A 17,903-nucleotide genomic window follows, 5' to 3' on the forward strand; every position below is an offset into this window, starting at 1 on the left:
ATTTAAAAAATTCATTTTTCTTCAACATGGAACACTTTACCTCAGAGAAAGTCACCCAGGTTTCTAGTAGGTTTCTAGTGGGTGACTTTGAAAGTGGGTGACTTTCATCTCTCATTTTACATGGAAAGCCTGTTCGATTATATTTTTCTCTTCACACACACAAAATTATTGATTTCTATTATTTGTATATAAAATGATTAATTTTTTAACTGTCTGATTTTGTATGAAACTATTCAAAACAATTTTATTTTTACTCATAGGTCTCAATTTATTAATGATGCATACCAGGAAGTACTGGATCTACTATTGCCAGTAAATCTTGAGGTGATTGTTGAGCGAAATTTATCCTGGGAGTGGTACCAGGAAGTTCCTTGTTTTAATGTAAATGCTCAACTAAAGCCCATGGAGGTAACTTTTGGATGCTTATTGATTCCTGTTTTGTTTGTTAAAAAATCTTGCTTGGGGACATAAGTCATTTTGTGTGTAGAAGTTATATATTAATTACCTTGGTCACAAATGAAATAATAGCATACAACCTAGAATGCATTGAATGTTGGTCATTCATTTATTCAACAAATATTTGAGTGCCTACTGAGTGTTAGACCCTGTGCCAGATATTGGAGATGCGGTGGCAGAGAAGTTGTGATATTATCTCTGGCTTCATGGAACTTACCAGTATAACGCAGGGGTTGGTGGTGGTGGTGGTCCAGAGGTGAGATAGACAGTAAAAAAGTACACAGGCACACAATTAAAATAGTTATAAATTATGGTAAATCTCATGAAGGAAACAAATATTAGACATGGTGCTGTAAGTAGTCAGTTAGATATTTTAATAAAGATGTTAGTGGAGAGGTCTAAGGCTGGAAATAATGATTTGGAAATCATCAGATTATAGATGGTATTTGAAGCTATGGGAATATATGAAGTAATGTAGCAAAGGTCCTAGAAGAATGGAGTGGTTGAAGATGAAAATGGCAAATGGTTAGTAATTTAGACATAACTTTACTTCCCTATTGGTTGATACCGCGTCACAGATCTCCAGTGTAACTATCCATAAGTTCGTATTTTTACCTCTCGACTGGATGGAAGTCAAAACTGTATCACATGTTTTGCTAAAGTGACAGCAACACACACTCTTTCTGGAAGATTTCTGTAAGAAACCTACTTAACAGATTCTCTTCCCTCCCTTCACCCCCCCGTTTCCCTTTCTATTTCGCCCCATAAAAATTATATTCAAAAAGAGAAAATCATCATTTTAAAAATTTCAGATTTTTAACTTAAAAATGTATTTAAAACTTAAAACATGATGATCTCAACTCAAGATCTTTAAACTCTGTGTATAAGATCATATTGGACTCCTTAAATTATAGATGGGCAATATCTCCTTAAGATAAATAATTGAAGTCTCTTTGTATTGGTAAGACAACAGTTAGAAACTTATAAAACATAAGTAGCAAGTTCTACCTAGCATACTGGGCAAATCTTCTCCCCACTGGGCCCAGTCATTAGGCAGATTTGTATGGGGCGGCTGGGACACCATTTTCCTTCACTCTTCTCCAGGGAAAATCCATGCAGAATGTTCAGATGATGTTGCAGACCTTCTGCAAATGCCCAGCTGCCTTCCAGGACAGATCAAATTGGGTCTTCCCCTGCAGTGATCTGTCTGAATAGTTAGCAGCTGTTGTGGCTCACCCCCAGGTTCACACATTGGAACCCTCTTGGACATCATCCTCTGCATCACAAAGAGGCTAGAATCTGTTACTCTAATGCATCCAGGCTAAGTGCTGCAGTTTGTGATTTTTGACTTGTCGGATGTTCGGTGGTAGCATACACAGCCAGTCCTGAAATGTAGGAGCCACAGACCAGTATTCCTTGAATCCTTACAGTTCTTCCAGCTTCCTGCACTGAGCTGTTGGCAAGAGTGAAGAATAATGATTAATATCAGTTATTTGGGGGATATTCAATATACATGCACTAATTGAAAGACTATGGTTTAGAAGTTATAATATTTAATTTCATTTTATTAATTTATATGAATATACTATTTTTGCAATACCTGCTACATAATAATCACAAAATAAGTGTCATGAATAAATGAAAATTTAAAAACAAAACATAAGTAGCAGGAATAAGGTACACATGGAGTTAATATTAAAACACTAGATTAGTTTCTTTTGAAATGCAGTCAAAGGAAGCCCGATGCAAATAAAACTGTTAAATTTTGTGGAATTAAAGTTATCCCTTTGAGGTTATTAGACATATCAATTTAAAACTCACAGGTCTTTTTTTTTTTTTAAACTGAATTGCTGTTGTATTAGAGTTCTTCAGAGAAATAGAACCAATAGGATATATGTGTGTGTGTGTGTGTGTGTGTGTGCGCACTCTTGGTCTGACTCTGAAGTTGAGGTCCAGGGGGAGTCGAATATGTGGTCCCCTAAGGTGGGCTGCAACAGCTGCTAACTCTTCGGGTGTCTCTTGATAGGGGAAGACTCAATTTCATTCTAGTGGATCTGCCCCAGAAGGCAGCTGGGCATTTGTAGGTGGTCTGCAGGACTGTGTGTGTGTGTATTTTTTTCTTTATATATATATTATATAATATATACATATATTTATATATATATATATTATATTGTATATATATATATATATATATATATATATATATATATAACATCTAGAATAATATTTGACTAAATCTCTAATACTATGACCTAGTCAGGTTGACATAAAATTAATCATCACAGCTTTCAAGACAGGTATTATGCTAGTGGTTTTAGGCTAAATTTGCAACACATGGAGTTTTGAGTTAGTGTGTTGCATTGTTTAAGTGGACTTAAGCATGATACTTAATCATTTAAGCCTCACCTTCTTATAAAATCAGGATTATACTCTTTACACCTAGGACTTTTGTGAGGTTCAGCTAAAATAATTCATGTAAAATATTTTCAATTGTATAAATTTATTATTTTTGATTATTCTATATTTGTAAATTGAGATGCTTACTAACCAAAAAAATACAAAGGCGCTACATGAATACTTGAAAATGAAAGTTCATTTTAACGGTTTAAAATTAGTAGGTTCATTGCTACATTCATAACAAAAAACGTTCATCATTCGTAGCTTCATTGATGCTGACATTTAATTTAGTTCTGTATTTCACAAGGTACTGAAGATCACATGGTCATTTCAAAAATGGAATGTTCAGTTAGTAGAATTATCTAATATGTTAAAAGTTGGGTTTGTAGAGGATTGAAACGAAAATTGTTTCTCTTGTATGAAAGATTTTGACTGCATGAAATAGTAATGTTAAAATGAGCAAATCTTATTTTTTCGCAGTTCATTCTTAGTCAAGAAGACATAGCAACTATTTTTAAAACATTACACGGCAACATACGGTATGAAGAAGGTGATGGTGCCTCCTGTGGAGTAATGAAAGATCAGTCTAGCGTTACTAGTGGTGCTACTAACGCTTCACACCATTCAGGGGGTATGTGCGTAACCTTAAATTAGTCCCCTCCTCTTTTCTTCTTCCCTTCTGTCCTTCCTTCCGTTCTTCCTAGTTCTAAGCGTGGGTAAAATAAGATTTGGAAATCTTTTTTCTTTAGCTTATCTCATTCAGGCATTTCTGATTTGTCTGTTATTAGTCATTCTGTTGATTTTTTTCTTTGAATCAAAATTTCAGGTCTTGTTGTGACAAAATTCCTTAGTATGTATTTATTCTTGTTATCCCAACTTCCCTATAAGTCCTTACTTTCAATTTTTCTCTTCACCCCCTCCTTCTCCCTTATTCCTAGTGCAGCATATGTTCCAGATGGAATTTTTTATATTAATATTAGTATCAAAATATTAGAGATGTCAAGAGAGGATGATCATTAGTAAATGATGGATTTCAACAAATAATTAGAAGGTGGATGGAATAGAGCAGAGGGAATTGTAACTCAGAAGAAGTCTGCATCCAATGTTGGATTTAATTTATTATGTAGAATCCTAACCAGGTGCTAAGTTCAGCACCAGCACATAGAGAGAATTGGGTTAATTAGAACTGCTGAGATGATTTTGCTTCACTAGAATAAAGTTCTCTTCATTCTGGCATTTTGGGGAACCCCAAATCTGCCTACCTCAAAGTGAAATCTGCTAGTTCACAAGACCCACTCTTGCAAAGCACTAATATATTGCACAGCTTTTCCAGTCAGGGAGAATGCCAGCAAAGAAACAACCTACATTTGTAACATTACCGGAATCCTCATTCTTACTAGCTAGAATAACCAGCCTAGTCCTTTATTGTTAAATATTAATGGTCAGATATAAAGAAAATCACAAGAACCTAAGCCTGAAAGCAACCAAGATAAAGAGATAGTGTTTCCTGAATGAAACAGAAATAATTAAGGAAACAAAAGAGAATGTGAACAAACAGAAAACAAACTCTAATTCATAATCAGAGGATTTTGAGAATTTAAGAACCGGATCCTACCTTCACTATCTTCTGCCTTTCCAAGATAAGAAAGAGTTCTTGGAAACCAAAAATATGATTGCCGAAATTTTGAAACAAAACAAATGCACAAAGCATGGGCTTAGCATGTAAGTACTGAGTTGGACTGTATGGTTAATGTAATCTCCTATGACATAGAGGAAAAATAAGCACAGAGATGGAAAGTGATATAAAACTTAAGAGTGATAGAGCTTTAGTTCAAAAGGTCCAATTTCCAGAATAATAAGTATTTTAGGAGAAAGAACTGAGGAAATGGAAGAGAAGAATCTTTCAAAGAAATAATAGAAGAAAACTCTCCAGAACTAAGTAAATATTGAAACAAAATCTTGGATGTAAAGAATCTACCAAGTTTCAAGCTGATTGAAGAGTCCCCATGCAAACACGTGTTCATGAAATGTCAGAACAACAAAAGTAATATTTTTAGTTGAAGAAAAACCAGGCTGCCTATTAGGGCTTGGGGAAAAAGTGACTGGAATCAGATTTATCATGAATGAAACTGGATGGGATGGGATGGATGGAGGATGAAAGACAATGGAGTAAAATAGCCAAATTTCTGAGGAAAGTTATTTTGAAGTTAGGATTCTATATATGGCCAAACCATCATCTAAATGTGAAAACAATAATTTTCAGATTTCCAGTGACTCAGAGTTTAGTTTCTTTATACCCATTCCTAAAGAAATTATAGGTATACCTCATTTTATTGTGCTTCATTTTTTATTGTGCTTTTCAGATACTACATTTTTTACAAATTGAAAGTGTGTAGCAACTCTGAGTCAAGAAGGTCTATCAGGTTCTCATTAGTTGTCTATTTTATACATATTAGTGTATATATGTCAATCCCAGTCTCCCAATTCATCCCACCCCCTCCTTCCCCCCTTGGTGTTCATACATTTGTTCTCTACATCTGGGTCTCTATTTCTGCCTTGCAAACTGGTTCATCTGTACCATTTTCCTAGTTTCCAGATATATGTTTTAGTATACAATATTTGTTTTTGTCTTTCTGACTTATTTCACTCTGTATGACAGTCTCTTGGTCCATCCACGTCTCTATAAATGACCCAATTCCATTCCTTTTTATGGCTGAGTAGTATTCCATTGTATATATGTACCACATCTTCTTTATCCATTCTTCTGTCGATGGACATTTAGGTTGCTTCCATGACCTGGCTATTGTAAATAGTGCTACAGTTAACCTTGGGGTGCATGTATATGAAGAGTTGCTCAACTTCACTAATTATTAGAGAAATACAAATCAAAACTGCAGTGAGGTATTACCTCACACCAGTTAGAATAGGCATCATCAAAAAAATCTACAAACAGTAAATGCTGGAGAGAGTGTGGAGAAAAGGGAACCCACCTGCACTGTTGGTGGGAACGTAAATTGGTACAGCCACTATGGGGAACAGTATGGAGGTTCCTCAAAAAACTAAAAATAGAATTACCATATGACCCAGCAATCCCACTACTGGGCATATACCCAGAGAAAACCATAATTCAAAAAGACACGTACAATTTTGTTTTTGTTTTTTTTAATAAAGTTAAAGGGATCAATTCACAAAGAAAATAAAAGAAATCTAAATGTGTATGTGCTAATAACAGAGCTTCAAAATATATGCGGCAAAAGTGACAGAACTAAAGGAGGATATACACATATACAAAATCATAGTTGGATAGTTAGCACACCACTCTTAGTTGATAGAATATAGACTAAAAAATCAGAAAGAATATAGAATATTTGAATACTGTTACAAAACTTGACCTAATTAACATTAATATAATACTTCACTCAACAATTGCAGAATATACTTTTTTTAAAAGACTCCTGGAATATTCACAAAGATAGACCATTGGGGGGAGGGAGGGGCTAAAGTTTTCTGACCACATGGAATTAAGTTAGAAATCAATAGCAATTGGATGTCAAAAAAGCTTGAAATACTTGGATATTAAACAATTTCTAAATAAGTGGTTAAAAAAGAAAAACAAGGGAAATCAAAATTATTTAAACTGAAAAATAATGAACATAAAATGTCAAAATTTGTGGGATGCAACTAAAGCAGTGCTGAAAATTTTGTAGCTATAACGGACTATACTGGAGTTAAAAATCAAAGATAAAATCTTCTACCTCAAGAAACTAGAAGAAGAGCAGATCAAACCCAAAATAAATAAAAGGAGGAGAGTAATATAGACAACAGTAGAAATCAGTGAAAGAGAAACAGATAAGCAGGAGAGAAAATCACCAAAGTCCAAAATTGTTTTCATTGGAAAGACTAATGAAATTGATAAATCCTTAGCAAGACTGATAGAAAACAAATTATCAATATCAGAATTAATTAGATTGCAGTAGTTCACTACCAGGACAATAAGGGAATATTATGAATAATTTTGTGATAATAAATTCTAGAGCTTATATGAAGTGTAAAATTTTTTTGGAAAAAAGAATTACCAAAACTGACATAGGATGAAATAGAAAATCTGAGTAGCTCTGTATCTATTAAAGAATTGAATTTCAGTGGTGAATTTTATTAAATATTTAAATAAGAAATAATACCAGTGTTAAACTCTTTGGAAAATAGAGGAGGGGGGACACTTTCTTAGACATTTTATAAAGCAAGCATTACGCTGGTACCAAAAACTAAAATTAAAAACAAAACAGAAAAAGCCACTTCAAGAAAAGAATATTGCACACCAGTATCCCTCATGAACACAAGCATAAGAATTCTTAACAACATATTAGTATACTGAATCCAGCAATAAGGATATAGGATATTTCATCTTGGCCAACTGAGAATTATCCCAAAATGAAAAGGTGGTTTAACACTCAAAAATCAATTAAGGTAACTCACCAAATTAATAGAGAAAGGAGAAAAAGTTATATCACCTCAATAGATGCAGGAAAAACATTTGATAAAATTCAGCACCTATTTGTGATAAAAACTAGAAATGTCTAAAAAGGCATACTTAATGATGAAGTAGAAAGTTTTCCACCTAAAAAAGGAACAAGGCAAGAATGTCCACATTCACCATTCCTGTTCAGCTGGTAGTCATTGACAGAGCAATATAGCCAAAGGAAGAATTTTTTTTTTTTTTAATATCTTCTCAGCCACACCACGTGGCATGTGGAATCTTAGTTCCCCACAGGGATCAAACCCACGCCCCTTGCAGTGGAAGCGCAGAGTCTTAACCACTGGACTGCCAGGGAAGTCCCCAAGAGAAGGATTAATAGGTCTACAGAGTAGAAAGAATTAAAAATGCCTTTTTTCTCAACATGATTGACTACACAGAAAACCCTAAGAAGTCTTCAACAAATTCCTAGAATTAAATCAACTTAGCATTTTTAACAAGATACAGGGTTAATATATAACAATTGAGAAATAGGACTTTAAAAACTATTTGCAATAGCATCCAAAAACATACTTAGGAAGAAATTTAACAAAATTATGCAAGACTGCTACACTGAAAGATACCAAATACTCATGAGAAAAACTAAATGACCTATATATATGAAAATGTATGCCATGTTTGTGCATTGAAAAATCTCAGTATTGTTAAAATATCCATATAGTTTAAATGTCAGTTCTCACCATATTGATTTATATATTCAACATAATCCCAGTCAAACTTTAATAGAAATTTAAAAATTACTTTAAAAGCTTATATGGCAATGCTAAGAATCAAGAATAGCCGTGTGTGTGTGTGTGTGTGTGTATGAAGAGCAAAGATTTACACTATCTAGTTTCACAATTTACAATAAATCTTCAATAATTAAGTTAGTATGTTATTGGCATAACATAGACAAATAGATTTGTAAAACAGAACAGAATGTCCAGAAGACATACAAGTAAACTGATACTCAACAAAGACTGGTCAATAGGGAAAAGATAAACTTTTAAACAAATGGTGCTGTCATAACTAGGTAAATGTAGGAAAAATTGAACTTGTCCCTTCACACCATACACAAATTAATTTGAGATGGATGAAAGGCATATATTTGAAAGCTAAAACTTTTAAACTTCTAGAAGAAGGAACATGAAAGAATATCTTCATGGGATAGCCAAAGATTTCTTGGATAGATAAAAAAGCACTAACCATAAAAGAAAAACTTTATAAAGTAGACCTCGTCAAAATGTTAAACTTCTGCTCATCAAAAGATAGTGTCAGGGACTTCCCTGGTGGCACAGTGGTTACGAATCCGCTTGCCAATGTCAGCGACATGGGTTCAAGCCCTGGTCCGGGAAGATCCCACATGCTGCAGAGCAACCAAGCCCATGCACCACAACTACTGAGCCTGCACTCTAGAGCCCGCGAACCACAACTAATGAGCCCACGCACCACAACTAATGAAGGCCATGCCCCTAGAGCCTGCGATCCGCAACAAGAGAAGCCACCACAGTGAGAAGCCCGTGCACCGCAGCGAAGAGGAGCTCCTGCTCACCACAGCTAGAGAAAGCCCGCTGCAGCAAGGAAGACCCAACGCAGCCAAAAAAATATTAATTAATTTTTAAAAAGGGGGAAAAAACTGATAGTATCAAGATTGTGAAAGATTGGGCTTCAGACTAGACGAAATATTCAAGATGCCTTTATCTGACCTTGTTCTTTTTTTTTTTTTTTTTTTTTTCTTTCTTTTTGCGGTATGCGGGCCTCTCACTGTTGTGGTCTCTCCCGTTGCGGAGCACAGGCTCCGGACGCGCAGGCCCAGCGGCCATGGCTCACGGGCTCAGCCGCTCCGCGGCATATGGGATCCTCCCAGACCGGGGCACGAACCCGCATCCGCTGCATCGGCAGGCGGACTCTCAACCACCGCGCCACCAGGGAGGCCCTGACCTTGTTCTTATATCTAGAATACAGAACTCCTTGAAATTAGTAACTTTTAAAAAAACAAATGACCAAAAGATTTGGATACTTTAGAAAGGAAAATAGGTTAAATGAACAGTAAGCACATGATAAGGTGCTAACATAGTTATTTATCAGGAAGACTTCCTTTTACCAGACTAAAGTTTAAAAGACTGACAACACCAAATGTTGATGAGAATGTGAAACAGCTGAAACTCTCACATGTGGCTGTTAGGAAAGTGAAATAGTATAACTACTTTTGACAAAGTTAGGCAGTTAATGTATACCTACCCTATAACAATTATAAGCCTAAGTATTTACTCCCACTGCACCCCAAAATAAGTGCATATATACACAAAATGACTTATTTAGGAATATTTACAACAGATTTATTCATAATAGCTTAAATCCGGAAATAACCCATATGTTCAGCACTAGGATGGATAAACTTTATTTTCATGCAGTGCATTTTCGGAGTACATAAAGAATGAGCTACTGACACATACAGTAACATGGGTGAATCTCAGAAATATTAACTGAAAGAAACTAAACATGAAAGAGTATGATATATCTTACTGCATTTATACAGAATTTAAGAACCAACAAAACTAATCTAAGGTGATTGAAATTAGAATGGTAGGGAGGTTGCGAAAGACTGGGAAAGGGGTGTAAGGGAACTTTGTGGAGTGATGTGAATGTTCAGTATCTTAATTGGAGTGTTGGTGACATGGAGGTATATATTTATCAAATCTCATTAAATGTTTCAGATAAGATCTATACATTTCACAGATGTAAATTTTACCTAAATTAAAAAATAAGTTACCTGGAATGGTGGTCCTTGTCTCTGGAGTCTAGTAGAATGAGAATTAGGAATTGGTATGTTTTTATTATATGTCCATTTAATATGTACCATGTATATTATAATACCTTGTCCCAAAATATAAAACGTAGAAAAGATTGAATTTTGGATCCTTTTGTTTAGTGGAACAATTTTTTAAATGTCATCTAAAGTATCTTGTTTGGTTTTAGATTTTGAAGTAAACTTTAAATACCAAACACATATAGCAGGTACTCTAGTATGCATTTTACACATGCTGTTTTGCTTAATCTCCAAAACAAACCCAGTGGTTAGTTCTTTTATTCTTGTTTTACAAAAATTAAACCAAGAGTTTATTAAAAGTAAACCAAGAGTTTAATTAATACTCTCAGGTTATTATGTAAAGAATCCTAAGCCAGGAGTTAGTGAGTCCAACATCAGAATTTTTAAATTTTTTGGAAAAACATTATACTATACCCATTTATTTAATAATTATGTTAAATCTAGTTTAGGTCTGTTTTAATGAGTTCTACCATTCCTGACTTTCTTCTTTTGTCCAATAAATTTAATTTTTCCAAGGAACAACTGTAGTGACAGCTGCTGTGGTAGAAGTACATTCACATGCTTCCCAAGTTAAGACAACACTAAATATGAGTTTCAGAACTGATTATCTCACCATGGTACTGTATAGTCCAGGTCCTAAACAGGTAAGCTGAAGAAGAAAGAATATATATTCTCTTGTTTCCTATATTTTGGAATATCTGTTCCTCTGAGAAAAATTGTTGATCTTTTCACTTTAATAATAAAATAATTTTAACTATTTGCCTTTTAAAATGAGTTGTCTTTCCTATAGCCAGTGATATGAAAAATAAAATTTTAAAGTTAATATTTTTCATGCCTTTCATTATGAGCTCTTTGGAGATAGAGAATATGGTATTTCATGTCTGAAAATATGTTTTAAATTTATGTTTTTGTGTAAAATTTTTATTGATTTCCTCTTCCACAGACTTCCTTTACAGATATTCGTGATCCTTCTCTGAAACTTGCTGAATTTAAGTTGGAGAATATTATAAGTACTTTAAAAATGTATACAGATGACTCAACATTTTCTTCCTTCTCATTAAAAAACTGTATTTTAGATGACAAAAGGCCTCATGTCAAGAAGGCAACTCCTAGGTAATAGTGTTCTAAGTTTTTACTTGAGAAATGGTTGGTATATTTTACAGAACTTACTCCCAAAGTTGCATGTTCATTTTCTGGGTATTTACTAAAATCTTCAGAGCTTCAATGCAGTTGAATCCATAGTTTTAAGCCAACATTTGAAATGCCCTGGTTATGTGCTGTTCTTGCTGAATGGTTGATTGATGAGTTATATAGAAATAATCAGTGTAATTAAATCGGTTTTTAAATTAATCTGTATTATCTAAATTATTAATCAATGCAAATTATAATGGGAAATATATGAAAACTTGAGGAAAAAATATGCTGAGATTCAAAATTCTGATAATTTCTTAAGGATATACTTCCTAATTTATGAAACAATTGAGCCCCCAAAGTCTGTAAGTTTATTATTTGGAGTACTTTGTGATCTTACTAAGAGAAATGACTTCAGAATGCTGGTTTGCTGTCAGTGAAAGGGATAAGAGGTCTTTGAGTTTTACTGGTGTGTTTGATTATTTGTAAGATACTCATAGGAATTGTTATTGTTGTGTTTTTCAGAATGATAGGACTAACAGTTGGGTTTGACAAAAAGGACATGATGGATATAAGGTATAGGAGAGTCAGAGACGGTTGGGTGGCTGATTTAGTCCTTCAAGAAATGTATATTTGTGCAAGTGTGGAATTTCTGCTGACAGTTGCAAATGTCTTTCTTGAGGCCTACACTACAGGCACTGCTGTAGAAACCAGTGTTCAAACATGGCCTGCTAAAGAAGAAGGTTAGTTATTGGCTAAAACATTTAATATCTGTATCATTGAAGTGCTATAATAGCACTTACCTTGATTAGCCTTCTAGATGATGAGGTTAAGTGGATTAATAAGTTAAAAATCTTTATTTTTCAGAGGTAAAAGGAAAACTTAAATGTGTTTTCTGATAAGATGTACAGTTTGCGTATTTTTCAAGGTGTAAATATGGATTGGGTTCAAAAATTATGAGACCTATATTAAAATAAGTAACTGTACTTCTTTGAAGACAGTAATTTGAAAGAATTCGTTGGAAGAAAACGGAGAGAGAATAATGAAACAGCCACTCCTGTTCATAATTAAAGATAGTGTTTTAACTTAAAGTCCTCTTTTATTCTTGTTATATTCAATATTTATAATTTTCTATTATCTTTTACATATTTCATTCATTGTGGTATAGTAGAAAGAGTGTCAAGCTGAGAGTTAGAAACTAGATTTATTTCCAGCTCTGCCATTAAATAGTGGAGATTTTTCCCTACATTTTGAAATATTCTTATGGCTATACCTTCTTTAAATCTTATACCAGGAGAGTTGCAGTAAATTCCTTTGGGACCTAAGATTCTTTTATTTTACTTTTTACTTAGAATGAAAGTAACATTTTCCTATAAATAATAATTTTTCATAAGTAATGTATATAAGAAAGATTTATACCTATTTTAAAACATTGTTTTTATTTCTATTTTAGTACATGTACAGCAATCAGAGAAGTGGGAAATTAATATTATTATTAAAAATCCTGAAATTGTGTTTGTGGCTGATATGACAAGAAATGATGCTCCTGCCTTAGTCCTTACAACACAGTGTGAGATTTGTTGGCAAGGTGACTTTGAAAATAATACAATGACCGCTGCCATTAAAGATCTCCAAGTGAGAGCATGCCCATTTCTTCCAGTCAAGAGAAAAGGAAAAATCACTACTGTGAGTTTACTATTTACTTATCAGCTTAATTGTAAACTACTTTGTATTTAGTGTATGTCATTTAAGAAAGTGCCTACATAGTTTCCAACCTTACTCTGTAAAATACCTTTCTCTCTGCTTGTAGAGCCTAATGTAGATTATTATTACACCAGCTTTGAAACTCGTTTTCATTTTTCCAGTTGTTCCTTATTGTTTTATGTGTTTGTGGAGATAGTCTCACTAAGAAGTTGCTTGCATCTGGACACTTCTCAGTGAAGACTTTACTCTGACTTTCTAACCATATCAATTCCACACTGCTTTTAGGCCTTTAAGACTTTCTACCAATTGTTTCTGGTGCTGTTTCAGTTTTATGATTTTTAATTTTTTTCTCCCATCTAGACATTTTTGCTCAGACACGTTTTTTGCTTTTCTCCATATGGCTTATTTGTACCATCAGCCATTTGTTTTGACATACTTCACATTTGTATTTTATTCTCTAATATCCTCTTGGCCTTCCTCCTCTTCATAACTGAGTAAAATTCATTTCTTCAAAGACGTCTTTTCAAGTTAACTATCTGACCCCTAGTACTCATATAAAATGCTTATAAAAATATTTAGGCTCCTACAGGAGTAATAGAAGTATAAATATTCTAAGTATTCACAACATAGAAATATAAGATGTAATTTTGTTAAAAGTAAATACCTATGTATTGGTTAGGATATAGGAGAGACTGTTTCCCTAGTTTCCAAGGCTGATGGCTCACCTCCAAGCAAAGAGGAGAAATAAAAAATGGAGGGCATACTGATTCTCTTTTAGGTTATACGTAGGTATTTTACATGTATTTTTTCTATTCACAGTCTTTTGGCTTGAATGTAGCTGTATGACCACCCTTACCTTCAAAAAAGGTTGGAGAATGTGGTCTCTTTTCTGAGCTTTGTTATGGTCAGATGAAACTTCTGTTACTGTGGAAGAAAAGGAGAACAGATAACAGGTGGCAACTAGAGGGTCTTCTTACAGTCCACTCAAAGGTTTCTTCCTTTGTTTATACAGATAATCCATACTTGTCTTTTCTCACCCATAGAACATATTCACTTCTTCCTCAAGGGATAAAATCTCAGCTCAGAGTTCAAGATCTTTAGGTGACAGTTTTCTCTGTTGAGTCTGCGTGTGACTTCTTTTGATCTGACAGTATATTAAGTACTAGACAAATAAGTTACCACTTTTCAACAGGCACACACTTCACCACTATCTACACAACCACTAGTATCACAGTGGTGTAAGGACAGGATAATTGCAATTTAAAAACGCATTCAGAAAAAGAAAGAATGGGAAACACTTGGCGGTCATTGATTCATAACAATTATCGTATCCTGCTGAGTGGAATTGTGAAAACTTTAAGCTCCGGCAGTGGGGTAAATTCCTTGGATAGCCCGTGTTGGAGTCTTTGATTTTTTTTCTCTTGAAAGAACATTGTCCTCATCTTCTCACGTGGCTCTGGCTTTCCCCTCTGAGAGTTTTTTTTGTTGTTTTTTTTTAATCATTATCCACTGTAAACACATCTGAAGTGGCTGTTTTCTTTTTTGGGAACTGCACTGTTTTCACAGCTTACTTCCTGTTGAGTTTATTACTTGGAGATTGTTTTAGCAGTTTTAATAATAACAAGCTTTTGTATGCCAGATATTGGTCTCTTTGGCAGTCCTTAGTTAAACGTTTAGTTTGCCATCTCGGTGGTTCCATTTGTAAGTAACCTTAATATCCAAAGCTACGATTTATTTACAGGGTGGTTTTCTTGGCTATAGAACTCTTGTTTTATTTACTAATCTGTCATCTGCCTATCCTCCCTTCCTCCTGACTTATAAAGGCTACTTTAACAGTAGGTTTGGGGGAGGGGGATAGCCACATCTGTTATCTTTTTTTTTTTTTTTGGCTCCCGTGTCTGATCTTAGCAAAAATTGCCAGAGAAAGAATAGCAGCCACAGTCTTATTTCTTGCTGAGTTTCCTCTTTAGAGCTTGGCTCTCCTCAGTGTTTTCCCTTCTCTTATAGGCCTTCACAAACAATAGAAAGAAGGAGCTAGTACACATCAAGATTCTAGCCAGACCTGTCTAGCTAACATTTTAGGCATTTTTGTTGTTGTTGTTAAGAACATGGTCTGTCTTCCTAGGTACCACCAGTAGTAGTTTTACCAAATATTTTGCTGTAGCATTGTTAGAATTATCAGCTTTGTATTTTGATAGATCCCTTGTCTATCCAGTTGTTAAATCAGTCACAGATACTTTTTACTTTGTTGCAGTAGTGCCAATTTTTAGGTATGAAATTTTGTATTAGGATATTAATTAGGCTGCTGTAACAAGAGGTCCCCCCTCCAAAAGGTAGCTAATGCATGGTAGAACTAAGTATTCTTCCTAGAAACATGGAATAATGACTCAGTTTAATGGCTCTGGTGTAATGTAGGGGAACCAGGCTCTTTCCATCTTGTTCCACTATTCGTAGGCTGTAACTTAATCTGCTTGTTCAAAGATAGTTCACAATGTACCTACCTTGCAGGTTGCTGGGGGTGAGTGGTGGTGGTAAGGAGAGAGCATGAAGGCAAAAAGGGATGCCCATTCTAAGAGCACTGCCCAGAAGTTGCACATACCACTTCTGCTCACATCCTTTTGGGCAGAATTTAGTAATATGTCAGCACACAGTTTTAAGGGAGCCCAACAAAGGCAGTCTTTCTAAAGACCAAAATGTCACTTGCTTGATTCCCTTCATTATACATTTGTTTTCTGTTTTATTATTGTTGTTGTGTTGTTTTTTTATATTTTATTTGGGTTAAATTGCTGTAATTTTTCTAACTTCTTAATGGATGCTTAGATAATTGATATTCTGTCTTTTTTATTCCCAGCATATGCCTTTTAAGAGAATAATTTTTCCTCCAAGCACAGCTACTAGGGTTGATATGTTGTATTTTTATTCTGTTAAAAATACTTTCTCATTTTTATTTTTTATGCATGGATTAGAAGGGTTTTGCTTAATTTCCAAATATTTAGGGGGTTTCTGGTTGTCTCTTTATTGTTGATTTCTACCTTGATATCACTGTGGTCTATTAACATATTCTGATTTTAATTCTTTGAAGTTTGTTGAGACTTATCTTATGGCCCAGAATATGGTTAATTTTGTTTTTATGAATATTGAATGTCCACTGGGGAAAAAGTGTGTTATGTTGTTTGAGGAATAGCATTCTATTTAGATAGATTTTGTCCATAATATTGTTCAGATCTGCTGTATTCTTAGAACCTTTTTTTTCCCTGTCCATTTTATCAGTTTATTGAAAGAGATCTATTAAAATCTATTTTCATTGTGAATTTAGCTATTTTATGTTTAGTTTTGTCAATATTTGCTTTATATATTTTGAAGCTAGATCATTTAAATATGTACACATTCTGTATTAAATCTTGCTGGTAGATTTGACCATTTTATTAAAATGTCTTCTTTATCTCTGAAAATGATTTCTAAATTCTACTTACCTACTATTAGTATACCTATTCCAGCTTCTTTGTGGTATTTGCATGGTATATCTTTTCCTATCCTTTTACTTTTAACCTTTCAGTTTCCTTGTGTTTAAGCTGTGGTGTTTTGTAAGCAGCATATTTATTTGTTTTTCATAGTTGAGTCTTTTAATTAAGATATTTAGTGCGTTTCCACACTGTAACTCCTGTACTGTAATTGGTTTTAAATCTGTGACCTACTATTCATACTATTTGTTCCATATGTTTTAAGTTCTGTTATTTTCTCTGTATTGTTCTTTATGGGGGATTAATAGGGCTTTTAAATTTTTCTGTTTTTCCCCTTTATTAGCTTATTAGTTATATATTCTTTTTCTGTTCTTGTAGTCATTATCCTGGATATTATAACATGCATTCTAGACTTAGTAAAGTCTAATATAAATGTTTTTACCACTTTTAAAGCTTTCAGAATGCTTTAAATCCTCTTCTACCATTTTGTAATAGTAGTCATAGATTTTAATTCATTATATATTTAGAATCTACAGGGTATTTTTGTTTTTGTTGCAGTCAATATTCATTTATATTTACCCACATATAATCTGTTACTATTATTTTTTACTTCTTCCTACATCTCCATGTTTACATCTGGAATCATTTTCTTTCTTCCTGAAAAGCTCCTTTTATTTTATTTTATTTATTTTTTATTTTTTTGAAAAGCTCCTTTTAGTATTTATTTTAATGTGGTCCCTTGGTGGCAGATACTCTCAGTTTTTGTGTGGAAATGTCTTTATTTTGCTTTCTCTTTTGAAGGATAATTTTGCTGGATATAAAGTTTTAAATTGGTAGCTATGTACATTTAAAACTTTCATGGTATGTCTAGATGTGCTTTATATTTATTCTTTTGGAGCCTGTGGTACTTCTTGAATCTGTAGCTTTGTGTATTTCGTAGGTTTAGAAAATTCTTCGTCATTATCTCATTAGATATTGCTTCTATGTCACATATTCTCTCTCCTTCCCTTCTTTGACTCTCAGTTTCTTGTTAGACATTTTAGTCATATTCCATATGTCACTTAAGCGCATTTCTTTATTCTCCATTCATATTGTTCCATGCTTCACACTGGATGTTTTTTCCTAATTTTCCTAATTTTTTTCCTAATTCTGTCTTCTGTTTTGTCTAATGTGCTATTAAACATTATTATCAAGTCCTTAATTTCTAGTATTGCATTTTTAAGTTATATAATTTCTTTTTATAGACCCCTCTGTCATTCATTTTTTTACATATTAGTCAAAATTACTTTAAAGTTTGTTCTTGATAATGCCAATCATTGAGTCATCTCTGTTTATTTCTGTTTTCTCTTTAGGTTTTGTTTCTTCATATATCAGATACTTTATTATTGAATGCCAGACAGTATAATGA

At 33.7% G+C, this 17,903-nt stretch overlaps 1 protein-coding gene across 3 annotated transcripts in view; it reads left to right on the forward strand.

Annotated features, from left to right (window-relative positions):
* VPS13A (vacuolar protein sorting 13 homolog A) overlaps nucleotides 1-17,903 on the forward strand; it is a 259,057-nt gene that overhangs the window by 147,007 nt on the left and 94,147 nt on the right. For all 3 annotated transcript variants that reach the window (XM_082614126.1, XM_082614124.1, XM_082614125.1), the window contains 6 exons: nucleotides 261-408; nucleotides 3,337-3,487; nucleotides 10,716-10,843; nucleotides 11,143-11,312; nucleotides 11,856-12,073; nucleotides 12,784-13,016. In XM_082614126.1, coding sequence (XP_082470252.1) covers nucleotides 261-408; nucleotides 3,337-3,487; nucleotides 10,716-10,843; nucleotides 11,143-11,312; nucleotides 11,856-12,073; nucleotides 12,784-13,016 — 1,048 coding nt within the window. The remainder of the gene's footprint in view (nucleotides 1-260; nucleotides 409-3,336; nucleotides 3,488-10,715; nucleotides 10,844-11,142; nucleotides 11,313-11,855; nucleotides 12,074-12,783; nucleotides 13,017-17,903) is intronic.

This window comes from Mesoplodon mirus, assembly GCF_964341445.2.
Source record: "Mesoplodon mirus genome assembly, chromosome: 1".
Taxonomy (NCBI): domain Eukaryota; kingdom Metazoa; phylum Chordata; class Mammalia; order Artiodactyla; family Ziphiidae; genus Mesoplodon; species Mesoplodon mirus.